This window comes from Coregonus lavaretus (assembly GCF_964263955.1).
Source record: "Coregonus lavaretus genome assembly, chromosome: 26".
Classification (NCBI taxonomy): domain Eukaryota; kingdom Metazoa; phylum Chordata; class Actinopteri; order Salmoniformes; family Salmonidae; genus Coregonus; species Coregonus lavaretus.
Window position 1 is genome coordinate 41,107,057 of NC_140013.1, and position 13,735 is coordinate 41,120,791.

A 13,735-nucleotide genomic window follows, 5' to 3' on the forward strand; every position below is an offset into this window, starting at 1 on the left:
CATCAGACAGAGTGTAGAGGGAAACAGCTCCATCAGACACAGTGTAGAGGGAAACAGCTCCATCAGACACAGTGTAGAGGGAAGCAGCTCCATCAGATAGAGTGTAGAGGGAAGCAGCTCCATCAGACAGAGTGTAGAGGGAAGCAGCTCCATCAGATAGAGTGTAGAGGGAAGCAGCTCCATCAGACAGAGTGTAGAGGGAAGCAGCTCCATCAGATAGTGTAGAGGGAAGCAGCTCCATCAGACACAGTGTAGAGGGAAGCAGCTCCATCAGACACAGTGTACAGGGAAGCAGCTCCATCAGATAGTGTAGAGGGAAGCAGCTCCATCAGACATAGTGTAGAGGGAAGCAGCTCCATCAGACAGAGTGTAGAGGGAAGCAGCTCCATCAGACAGAGTGTAGAGGGAAGCAGCTCCATCAGACAGAGTGTAGAGGGAAGCAGCTCCATCAGACAGAGTGTAGAGGGAAGCAGCTCCATCAGACACAGTGTAGAGGGAAGCAGCTCCATCAGACACAGTGTAGAGGGAAACAGCTCCATCAGACAGAGTGTAGAGGGAAGCAGCTCCATCAGACACAGTGTAGAGGGAAGCAGCTCCATCAGATAGTGTGTAGAGGGAAGCAGCTCCACCAGACACAGTGTAGAGGGAAGCAGCTCCATCAGACACAGTGTAGAGGAAAGCAGCTCTACTGTTTGTTTGTATAGAGGATCCTCAAACACAGTAATCCAACATCTCTTTGTGTAGAGAGGCTCCAGGTACTGACATACTATCTGTGTCCCCAATGGCGCCCTATTCCCTATATATTGCACTAAGGAATAGGGTGCCATTTAGGACGTGGCCACAGAGACTTTATAAACATCTCCAGCAGTCGTACTGCCTGCACAAATACACAGTATTTCTCTCTCTCCCCCTCACTCTCTATAGCTGTGGGGGCTGGATGAGGCAGTGAGTGAATCTGGGGGTCACTGAGTGTCTGATTCATCCAGGCTATTCACATCTGTTTAAATACTATTTCTACTGGGGTTGATCATACAGAAGAAGTGTGTTTGATTCAGGATCGAAAGACAGAGCAGCCTATAATTTAATGCATCAGACTTCTTTCAGTTTTAAATCAATGAGTCACCGTGGTAACGATAATGACATGGGCTGTGTCTCTAATGGCATCCCTATTCCCTACACAGTGCACTCGTTTTGACCAGGCCCCTGGGGTGCAATTTCAGACGAACTCATCGGCTCAGATGAGATCCGTCCGTGATTAAAAACACCGTGCCACTTCAGTCTCCACAACCGGCCTCTTTCATACTGCCCATATTTATGCAAAGTGCTCCTCTGTGCTTTTTGGAGAGGTGAAAAAGCCCTTTTTCTGAAAGCTTTGGTGTTATATAAAAGGGAAACGAAGTGTTGAAGATACTTGTGGTGGTTAAATATTAGGACGATGTTCCTGGAATATCAATGTATTTTCTTTCTCTTCCGCTGTATGGGGAGATGGATCAAAACCTGCCATATGCTACACTGGTATACATAGCTGCCTGTGTTCAGAACCTGCAGCAATGCAATGGGTTTAAATCTCAGAATTACAGCATCCGTAAATCAAGATATTAGCTTTCGTCTGGAATACACAAAATGGGTCTGTGGTGTTTCACATTGACTATAATATTGCTTTGATACAGGACGTGAGAGGAATGGGAATAATGGTGTGAATTATTTTGCTTAAGTGATCTTTAAAAAGGCACCAAGGCAGAATGTCACTCAAAAACTGGCAGGGTTTTAGTGAAGGCAGAAAAATTGTAATATAGGAAAAACAGTTGAGGAAAAATTAGTATTAAAATGTCAAATACAAAATGGTTGACTGATCCAATGGCGTTTTAAATGGCACACATAGGCCTCATCCCAAATGGTAGTACTTTGGACCAGGCTCCATAGGGTTCTGGCCAGAACAAGTGGACCAGGCTCCATAGGGTTCTGGCCAGAACAAGTGGACCAGGCTCCATAGGGTTCTGGCCAGAACAAGTGGACCAGGCTCCATAGGGTTCTGGCCAGAACAAGTGGACCAGGCTCCATAGGGTTCTGGCCAGAACAAGTGGACCAGGCTCCATAGGGTTCTGGCCAGAACAAGTGGACCAGGCTCCATAGGGTTCTGGCCAGAACAAGTGGACCAGGCTCCATAGGGTTCTGGCCAGAACAAGTGGACCAGGCTCCATAGGGTTCTGGCCAGAACAAGTGGACCAGGCTCCATAGGGTTCTGGCCAGAACAAGTGAACTTTAGGGAATATGCTGCCATTTTGGATAAAGACACATAATCCACCCAAGTGAATAAAAAAAAAGATACATTATAAAGAGAGGACCAACAGACAAGACAATAAGCAAACACCATTGGTTTAATACAGTTTAATGACTCTTTTCAACAATTATTGCATTGGGATACAACATAATCTTGTTCACCTGACAATGCTATGGGGGACGAGGTTAGGACACAACCACAAAACCACAGCAGAGATCCTCGTGAAGGCAGACTAGTGACGCAGGCTGAGTCCCAACTGACACACTATTCCCTTTATAGTGCACTACTTTTGACCAGGGCTCTATGGAACCGGGTCAAAAGTAGTGCACTATAAAGGGAATAGGGTGTCATTTGGTTTACAGTAGGCAACAGTCTTCATGTAATAACCACTACATCTAACTAATACTTTTCAGTTATCCTCTGGTAAATACTACTCAGTGATCCTTCATGTTTGATGCTACATGACCTTAACCCCACCCACACAGTCAGAATCCCAAAGCAACACCCTAGTCCCCGTTTGGTGCACTACTTTTGATCAGGGCCCCAAAAGGGGGGGGCTGGTGAAAAGTAGTGCACTACAAGGAATAGGGTGCCATTTGGGAGGTAACATACAGGTACTCAGTGAGCATGAACAATCTTAGTCTTTTCCTAAATAGAATAGTATTTTTGCCTTAGAATTGCTGACAGTATGGACCTTTGCAGATAACGTTAAACAATATATATATATATATATATATATATATCACTGAAATCAAAGCTCCATTTCTGTCAGGGGTAAAAGCAACTACATACAGTATAAGGGATAGACAAGAGGGGAAGTAAGCTGTGCAGGACGGACAATGGTTTAAGAATACGGACGGCCCGTTTCCTGTCTTTTAGCAGGATCCAGTACTGTTACTTAGTCTTCTTTGCCACTCTACCTCTCTAATAATGGTTGTATGTCGATTGGCGTGTCCATTCCAGAAGCCTACATAACTCAAACACATCACACCAGACAGGCTATCGGCTGCCTGAACTCAAACACATCACACCAGACAGGCTATCGGCAGCCTGTATTCAGTGCTCTTATTACGTGGCTTTAGCTGCAAATGACTGACACAAACAAGTATATATAAACAGGTAAAATGCATGATCCCTAGCTGCTTTGATAAAAGACCCGTCACACCACAGAGGTATTACAAACCCACTAAAGCCAGGTTAAGTCAACAAAATTATATATTATTAAAGATAGCTTATTTCGATGTAAATACAATTTCAACAAAAGCATCAATAGATCCACAATGATGAAGCAAAACACGATGACGTCCACAGTGATCTCCTGGGTTTGTTTCCCAAATGGCACCCTATTCCTTTATATATAGTGCACTACTTTTGACCCTATTCCCGATGGGCCCCTGGTCAAAAGTAGTGCACTACATAGGGAATAGGGTGCCATTTGGGACACAGAGGACATGGTTCTAATGCAGCGCTGGTAACCCATCTCTTTTTCTGTCCTGTTCCTTTTAAATAGACAAACACTTTCAAAACATTGTTGGCATTTAAATACAAAATCATAAGTATTAAATTGTGCGTGCTATATTTGTATATAAATTGCACACAAATCCAAAAAACTATATATATTTCAAATTATCTCTTTACAAGCCTGTGCATCCTGGAATCAGTGGAAAAGGTAGTACTATTGCTAACTGCATTAGCATTACTGTACCACAAGTAATGATTTATGTTAGCATTACTGTACCACAAGTAATGATTTATATTAGCATTACTGTACCACAAGTAATGATTTATGTTAGCATTACTGTACCACAAGTAATGCTTTATGTTAGCATTACTGTACCACAAGTAATGCGTTATGTTAGCATGTTAGCATTACTGTACCACAAGTAATGCTTTATGTTAGCATTACTGTACCACAAGTAATGCTTTATGTTAGCATTACTGTACCACAAGTAATGCTTTATGTTAGCATTACTGTACCACAAGTAATGCTTTATGTTAGCATTACTGTACCACAAGTAATGCGTTATGTTAGCATTACTGTACCACAAGTAATGCGTTATGTTAGCATGTTAGCATTACTGTACCACAAGTAATGCTTTATGTTAGCATATTAGCATTACCATACCACAGTTCCTTTTCAAGTGTTGCAGTTTTCATACCAAGGCTTGGTAAACTAGCGGTGGGTGGATGGACTCAAAATATCAATGATACATACTGTGTAAGTGGCAGAATTACAGGAACTTTCCCAAAATGTCCAGGTTTTCCAGAATTCCTGGTTGGAGGATTCCGGATTTCCTGCTTATTCTTCTCTGATTCCTGAAATCTTCCGACCTGGGAATTTTGGGAATATTACCGGAATTCTGCAACCCTAATCCTGTGTTATATCATATTAGTGTAACATATAACGCCCTATTCAGCAAGGCCCGACTTGGTTATAGTGGGAAACTTCCTTCTACACCATGCTGCGTTACAGCTGATGTTAATACGGTCATCTATGATCATCGATGGTTAGCTACTAACTATTGTTAAAGGTGTATGAAAAACGTAGGAACCCACAAAAGGTAAATGGAGAAGGGGGAGGGAGGGGGGAGAGAGGGTGGCAGGGAGGGAGGGGGCAGACAGGGAGGGAGGGGGCAGAGAGGGAGGGAGGGAGGGAGGGAGGGAGGGAGAAGGCATTAGTGGCGTGTGGTTGGTTGACACTGAAAAAACGGACAGTGATTGGCTGATAACAGTGAGGTTGGCGCTAGCTGGGCTGGCATCTGAATCTGACGCCCGTCTGTTTCTGCTGGTAGCGAGCGTCAGTCGTAGTGCTCTAATAACAGGACTCTGTATCGTCATTACCTAGGATCAGAGCTGTCCTGCAGGGGATGTACACCTGGTGGAGAGAGAGAAAAAAGAGGTAGAGGGGAGGGGGATGGAGAGGGGAGGGGGATGGAGAGGGGAGGGGGGAGGGGGATGGGGATGGAGAGGGGAGGGGGAGAAGTAGAGGGGAAGAAGTAGAGGGGAGGGGGATGGAGAGGGGAGGGGGATGGAGAGGGGAGGGGGATGGGGAGGGGAGGGGGATGGAGAGGGGAGGGGAGGGGGATGGAGAGGGGAGGGGAGGGGGATGGAGAGGGGAGGGGGATGGAGAGGGGAGGGGGATGGGGAGGGGAGGGGGAGATGGAGAGGGGAGGGGGAGAAGTAGAGGGGAGGGGGAGAAGTAGAGGGGAGGGGGATGGAGAGGGGAGGGGGATGGAGAGGGGAGGGGGATGGAGAGGGGAGGGGGATGGGGAGGGGAGGGGGAGATGGAGAGGGGAGGGGGAGAAGTAGAGGGGAGGGGGAGAAGTAGAGGGGAGGGGGATGGAGATGGGAGGGGGAGAAGAGAGAGGAGACACTTTTATAAGAAAATAAACTGCAGGTTAAATATTCCTAAAACATCATGAGATGGCCCTGTAGAGTGCTTCCCTAATGGCACCCTATTCCCTACATAGTGCACAGGGCTCTGGTCAAAAGTAGTACACTATATGAGAAATAGGGTGTCATTTGGAACGCAGACATAGACTATTTCTGAAGATGATTGCATATTCCAGAGACATACAGTGAGGGAAAAAAGTATTTGATCCCCTGCTGATTTTGTACGTTTTCCCATTGACAAAGAAATTATCAGTCTATAATTTTAATGGTAGGCTTATTTGAACAGTGAGAGACAGAATAACAACAAAAAAATCCAGAAAAACGCATGTCAAAAATGTTATAAATTGATTTGCATTTTAATGAGGGAAATAAGTATTTGACCCCCTCTCAATCAGAAAGATTTCTGGCTCCCAGGTGTCTTTTATACAGGTAACGAGCTGAGATTAGGAACACACTCTTAAAGGGAGTGCTCCTAATCTCAGTTTGTTACCTGTATAAAAGACACCTGTCCACAGAAGCAATCAATCAATCAGATTCCAAACTCTCCACGATGGCCAAGACCAAAGAGCTCTCCAACGATGTCAGGGACAAGATTGTAGACCTACACAAGGCTGGAATGGGCTACAAGACCATCGCCAAGCAGCTTGGTGAGTAGGTGACAACAGTTGGTGCGATTATTCGCAAATGGAAGAAACACAAAATAACTATCAATCTCCCTCGGCCTGGGGCTCCATGCAAGATCTCACCTCAAGAAAACAATTGGTAACACACTACGCCATGAAGGACTGAAATCCTGCAGTGCCCGCAAGGTCCCCCTGCTCAAGAAAGCACATATATAGGCCCGTCTGAAGTTTGCCAATTAACATCTGAATGATTCAGAGGAGAACTGGGTGAAAGTGTTGTGGTCAGATGAGACCAAAATCGAGCTCTTTGGCATCAACTCAACTCGCCGTGTTTGGAGGAGGAGGAATGCTGCCTATGACCCCAAGAACACCATCCTCACCGTCAAACATGGAGGTGAAAACATTATGCTTTGGGGGTGTTTTTCTGCTAAGGGGACAGGACAACTTCACCGCATTAAAGGGACGATGGACGGGGCCATGTACCGTCAAATCTTTGATGAGAACCTCCTTCCCTCAGCCAGGGCATTGAAAATGGGTCGTGGATGGGTATTCCAGCATGACAATGACCCAAAACACACGGCCAAGGCAACAAAGGAGTGGCTCAAGAAGAAGCACATTAAGGTCCTGGAGTGGCCTAGCCAGTCTCCAGAACTTAATCCCATAGAAAATCTGTGGAGGGAGCTGAAGATTCGAGTTGCCAAACGTCAGCCTCGAAACCTTAATGACTTGGAGAAGATCTGCAAAGACGAGTGGAACAAAATCCCAGACAGCAGCAGTCATACTAAACCAGTCAGCAGCAGTCATACTGAACCAGTCAGCAGCAGTCATACTGAACCAGACATACTGAACCAGACAGCAGCAGTCATACTGAACCAGTCAGCAGCAGTCATACTGAACCAGACAGCAGCAGTCATACTGAACCAGTCAACAGCAGTCATACTGAACCAGACAGCAGCAGTCATACTGAACCAGTCAGCAGCAGTCATACTGAACCAGTCAGCAGCAGTCATACTGAACCAGTCAACAGCAGTCATACTGAACCAGACAGCAGCAGTCATACTGAACCAGACAGCAGCAGTCATACTGAACCAGACAGCAGCAGTCATACTGAACCAGACAGCAGCAGTCATACTGAACCAGACAGCAGCAGTCATACTGAACCAGACAGCAGCAGTCATACTGAACCAGTCAGCAGCAGTCATACTGAACCAGTCAGCAGCAGTCATACTGAACCAGACATACTGAACCAGACAGCAGCAGTCATACTGAACCAGTCAGCAGCAGTCATACTGAACCAGTCAGCAGCAGTCATACTGAACCAGACATACTGAACCAGACAGCAGCAGTCATACTGAACCAGTCAACAGCAGTCATACTGAACCAGACATACTGAACCAGACAGCAGCAGTCATACTGAACCAGACAGCAGCAGTCATACTGAACCAGACAGCAGCAGTCATACTGAACCAGACAGCAGCAGTCATACTGAACCAGACAGCAGCAGTCATACTGAACCAGACAGCAGCAGTCATACTGAACCAGACAGCAGCAGTCATACTGAACCAGACAGCAGCAGTCATACTGAACCAGACAGCAGCAGTCATACTGAACCAGACAGCAGCAGTCATACTGAACCAGACAGCAGCAGTCATACTGAACCAGTCAGCAGCAGTCATACTGAACCAGACAGCAGCAGTCATACTGAACCAGTCAACAGCAGTCATACTGAACCAGACAGCAGCAGTCATACTGAACCAGTCAACAGCAGTCATACTGAACCAGACAGCAGCAGTCATACTGAACCAGTCAACAGCAGTCATACTGAACCAGTCAGCAGCAGTCATACTGAACCAGTCAGCAGCAGTCATACTGAACCAGACAGCAGCAGTCATACTGAACCAGTCAACAGCAGCAGCATAATAGATAGATGTAAGACAGGTTTGAAATGATTATGTTTTAGTCAGATATTATATCTATTTGGGCTTCTTGCGGTCAATTTGAAGTTGACAAATTATTTGTAATTATGTTCCGGTCTCCTGACCATCCGCTCAAGAAAAAATTGTCCCCACGGCTGAATCTAGTTGATAATCCCTGGACTAAAGACTAAAGAGCCCTAAACTATGGCTGCAGAATGATTCTCTATCCGTCTGTCTTTCTCCCAGGAGTGAGTCCTCGGTCACTCTTCCTGATGGAAACCTCAGATCAAACTTTTTGTCGATTTTTGAGTTTGAACACATTTAAAGTAGGGATTCCCATCCATGTTTTGGGCAAGTTTAATGACTCTAGAAATTCAGATTTTTCATTGTTACGTGAAATTATTACATAGCATTATATCTGAAAATAAATTGCTTTACTGTAGTTGAAAGTTCTTGGTTATTGATTTGATCTATTTCACACATCCTCCTATTCTCCGGTACCCCGGGTAGCTACAATTAAATTATGTACAACATCAGATTCTTTACAAACCTACTATTGCATCATTAAACTGCTGAAACTTTTGCCTGGAGTGAAAACGCTAGTTCTTTGAATTTTGAAAAATGTTCCTCTTCAAATCAAGTCAATAATACATGTAAAGCATATTGACAAGCTGTGCCTTGTTTCTATATATTGAACATAGCCAACATGAAACATTGATATTGAACATAGCCAACATGAAACATTGATATTGAACATAGCCAACATGAAACATTGATATTGAACATAGCCAAAATCAAACATTGATATTGAACATAGCCAATACAAGAAGAAGCATTTCAAGGTCCTGGAGTGGCCTAGCCAGTCTCCAGATCTCAACCCCATAGAAAATCTTTGGAGGGAGTTGAAAGTCTGTGTTGCCCAGCGACAGCCCCAAAACATCACTGCTCTAGAGGAGATCTGCATGGAGGAATGGGCTAAAATACCAGCAACAGTGTGTGAAAACCTTGTGAAGACTTACAGAAAACGTTTGACCTGTGTCATTGCCAACAAAGGGTATATAACAAAGTATTGAGAAACTTTTGTTATTGACCAAATACTTATTTTCCACCATAATTTGCAAATAAATTCATTAAAAATCCTACAATGTGATTTTCAGGATTTTTTTTTCTCATTTTGTCTGTCATAGTTGACGTGTACCTATGATGAAAATTACAGGCCTCTCTCATCTTTTTAAGTGGGAGAACTTGCACAATTGGTGGCTGACTAAATACTTTTTCCCCCACTGTATCTACCCTTTCCATTCTATCGCCCTCTGAGAATATCTACCCTTTCCATTCTATAACCCTCTGAGAATATCTATCCTTTCCATTCTATTACCCTCTGAGAATATCTACCCTTTCCATTCTATAACCCTCTGAGAATATCTACCCTTTCCATTCTATAACCCTCTGAGAATATCTACCCTTTCCATTCTATTGCCCTCTGAGAATATCTACCCTTTCCATTCTATAACCCTCTGAGAATATCTACCCTTTCCATTCTATAACCCTCTGAGAATATCGACCCTTTCCATTCTATTGCCCTCTGAGAATATCTACCCTTTCCATTCTATAACCCTCTGAGAATATCTACCCTTTCCATTCTATTACCCTCTGAGAATATCTACCCTTTCCATTCTATTGCCCTCTGAGAATATCTACCCTTTCCATTCTATTGCCCTCTGAGAATATCTACCCTTTCCATTCTATAACCCTCTGAGAATATCTACCCTTTCCATTCTATAACCCTCTGAGAATATCTACCCTTTCCATTCTATTGCCCTCTGAGAATATCTACCCTTTCCATTCTATTGCCCTCTGAGAATAACAGGTGCTAATGCTTGGTATGCAGCAGCTAGAAGATCAGTCTCTAGTTGTTCCCGAGTAAACATTACTACACATTAAAAAATAGCTTTCTAACAAGTGGATGAATAGAACTGCTGGATCTCAAATCAAGTGTAGCAGATAGTTCTGGATCATTTCTTTGTCCAACTTTAAAACCCGTGAGACATCGCCTTGCTCTGACAGCTGTGTGAGGCGTATCTGTAGTTTGTGGTGTGTGAGTGGATCAGAATTAAGATCAAGCTTTACCAGATGCATGCATTTCTAAACCACTATCCAAAGGCATCCTCCATCCATTTACACAAAATCACAAGACAATCGTATTTCAATTTGCCCACATCACAGAGAGACAAAACCAGGACTCATGGAACTGTTGTAACTAAAACAGGCAGGCACACTTTAGTGCTACAGTGCAGTGAATCCCAAATGGTACCCTATTCTCTTTATAGTGCACTACTAGCCTATGGGACCCGGTCAAAAGTAGTGCACTACGTAGGGAATAGGGTGCCATTTGAGACGCAAAATTCACTTCAGATGTATGTTGGAGGAGCAGAAATTACCCAGACATAAAACATAGCATCTTCTTCCAAGCAGAGAACTGTAGATTGAAACTGTGTGCAGAGCTGTAAACAATTCAGTCACCCTCTGAACTCTTTCTGCATCACACTCACACACTCACACTGTGCTGTGCTCTGCTTCCATGGTGCCAGCCCATCCTGCTGCATCAGTGGCGCTGAGTCTTACTGACTGGGGACAGCTTGGCACAATAGGAGCAGAGCAGAGCAGAGCACAGCACAGAACACACAACCCCACGCTGCTGAAACACAGAACACACAACCCCACGCTGCTGAAACACAGAACACACAACCCCACGCTGCTGAAACACAGAACACACAACCCCACGCTGCTGAAACACAGAACACACAACCCCACGCTGCTGAAACACAGAACACACAACCCCACGCTGCTGAAACACAGAACACACAACCCCACGCTGCTGAAACACAGAACACACAACCCCACGCTGCTGAAACACAGAACACACAACCCCACGCTGCTGAAACACAGAACACACAACCCCACGCTGCTGAAACACAGAACACACAACCCCACGCTGCTGAAACACAGAACACACAACCCCACGCTGCTGAAACACAGAACACACAACCCCACGCTGCTGAAACACAGAACACACAACCCCACGCTGCTGAAACACAGAACACACAACCCCACGCTGCTGAAACACAGAACACACAACCCCACGCTGCTGAAACACAGAACACACAACCCCACGCTGCTGAAACACAGAACACACAACCCCACGCTGCTGAAACACAGAACACACAACCCCACGCTGCTGAAACACAGAACACACAACCCCACGCTGCTGAAACACAGAACACACAACCCCACGCTGCTGAAACACAGAACACACAACCCCACGCTGCTGAAACACAGAACACACAACCCCACGCTGCTGAAACACAGAACACACAACCCCACGCTGCTGAAACACAGAACACACAACCCCACGCTGCTGAAACACAGAACACACAACCCCACGCTGCTGAAACACAGAACACACAACCCCACGCTGCTGAAACACAGAACACACAACCCCACGCTGCTGAAACACAGAACACACAACCCCACGCTGCTGAAACACAGAACACACAACCCCACGCTGCTGAAACACAGAACACACAACCCCACGCTGCTGAAACACAGAACACACAACCCCACGCTGCTGAAACACAGAACACACAACCCCACGCTGCTGAAACACAGAACACACATTACTCTCATGTCTAATGAAATAGTTACAGTGGGAGTCTCCACAGCTCCACTAGCACAGAGAGACATCCTCAATGGCACCCTAACCCCTATGTTTAGTGCAATACTTGTGAGCAGGGCACATAGGGAATAAGCACTATATAGGGAATACGTTGTCATTTGGGACGCAGTTACGGAGTGGCACATAGTGAATTACTGCACCTGTTTAGACAAAAGACTACCACTGTGTCTAACCTGGGATGTGTCAACACTGATGATATCAGCCAAATGAACACACTGGAGACATATTCAGAATCCATGTGAGAACAAAGAGAAACCGATTGTCTGTTAGTGTTAGGACTGTAATCAGGGTTAGATAATCCCCCACCCTTAGGACTGTAATCAGGGTTAGATAATCCCCCACCCTTAGGACTGTAATCAGGGTTAGATAATCCCCCACCCTTAGGACTGTAATCAGGGTTAGATAATCCCCCACCCTTAGGACTGTAATCAGGGTTAGATAATCCCCCACCCTTAGGACTGTAATCAGGGTTAGATAATCCCCCACCCTTAGGACTGTAATCAGGGTTAGATAATTCCCCCACCCTTAGGACTGTAATCAGGGTTAGATAATCCCCCACCCTTAGGACTGTAATCAGGGTTAGATAATCCCCCACCCTTAGGACTGTCATCAGGGTTAGATAATTCCCCCACCCTTAGGACTGTAATCAGGGTTAGATAATCCCCCACCCTTAGGACTGTAATCAGGGTTAGATAATCCCCCACCCTTAGGACTGTAATCAGGGTTAGATAATCCCCCACCCTTAGGACTGTAATCAGGGTTAGATAATCCCCCACCCTTAGGACTGTAATCAGGGTTAGATAATCCCCCACCCTTAGGACTGTAATCAGGGTTAGATAATTCCCCCACCCTTAGGACTGTCATCAGGGTTAGATAATCCTCCACCCTTAGGACTGTCATCAGGGTTAGATAATTCCCCCACCCTTAGGACTGTAATCAGGGTTAGATAATCCCCCACCGTTAGGACTGTAATCAGGGTTAGATAATCCCCCACCCTTAGGACTGTAATCAGGGTTAGATAATCCCCCACCCTTAGGACTGTAATCAGGGTTAGATAATCCCCCACCCTTAGGACTGTAATCAGGGTTAGATAATCCCCCACCTTTAGGACTGTAATCAGGGTTAGATAATCCCCCACCCTTAGGACTGTAATCAGGGTTAGATAATCCCCCACCCTTAGGACTGTAATCAGGGTTAGATAATCCCCCACCCTTAGGACTGTAATCAGGGTTAGATAATCCCCCACCCTTAGGACTGTAATCAGGGTTAGATAATCCCCCACCCTTAGGACTGTAATCAGGGTTAGATAATTCCCCCACCCTTAGGACTGTAATCAGGGTTAGATAATTCCCCCACCCTTAGGACTGTAATCAGGGTTAGATAATCCCCCACCCTTAGGACTGTAATCAGGGTTAGATAATCCCCCACCCTTAGGACTGTAATCAGGGTTAGATAATCCCCCACCCTTAGGACTGTAATCAGGGTTAGATAATCCCCCACCCTTAGGACTGTAATCAGGGTTAGATAATCCCCCACCCTTAGGACTGTAATCAGGGTTAGATAATCCCCCACCCTTAGGACTGTAATCAGGGTTAGATAATCCCCCACCCTTAGGACTGTAATCAGGGTTAGATAATCCCCCACCCTTAGGACTGTAATCAGGGTTAGATAATCCCCCACCCTTAGGACTGTAATCAGGGTTAGATAATCCCCCACCCTTAGGACTGTAATCAGGGTTAGATAATCCCCCACCCTTAGGACTGTAATCAGGGTTAGATAATCCCCC

The 13,735-nt window shown here is 45.3% G+C and overlaps 1 protein-coding gene across 1 annotated transcript in view; it reads right to left on the reverse strand.

Annotated features, from left to right (window-relative positions):
- Positions 1 to 4,927: 4,927 nt before the first annotated feature.
- The window catches only part of gbe1b (glucan (1,4-alpha-), branching enzyme 1b), a 250,919-nt gene continuing 242,111 nt past the window's right edge, over positions 4,928 to 13,735 (reverse strand). The window contains exon 16 of the mRNA XM_084143478.1: positions 4,928 to 5,156. Within this exon, the coding sequence (XP_083999604.1) occupies positions 5,094 to 5,156 (63 nt within the window). The 3' untranslated portion in view covers positions 4,928 to 5,093. The remainder of the gene's footprint in view (positions 5,157 to 13,735) is intronic.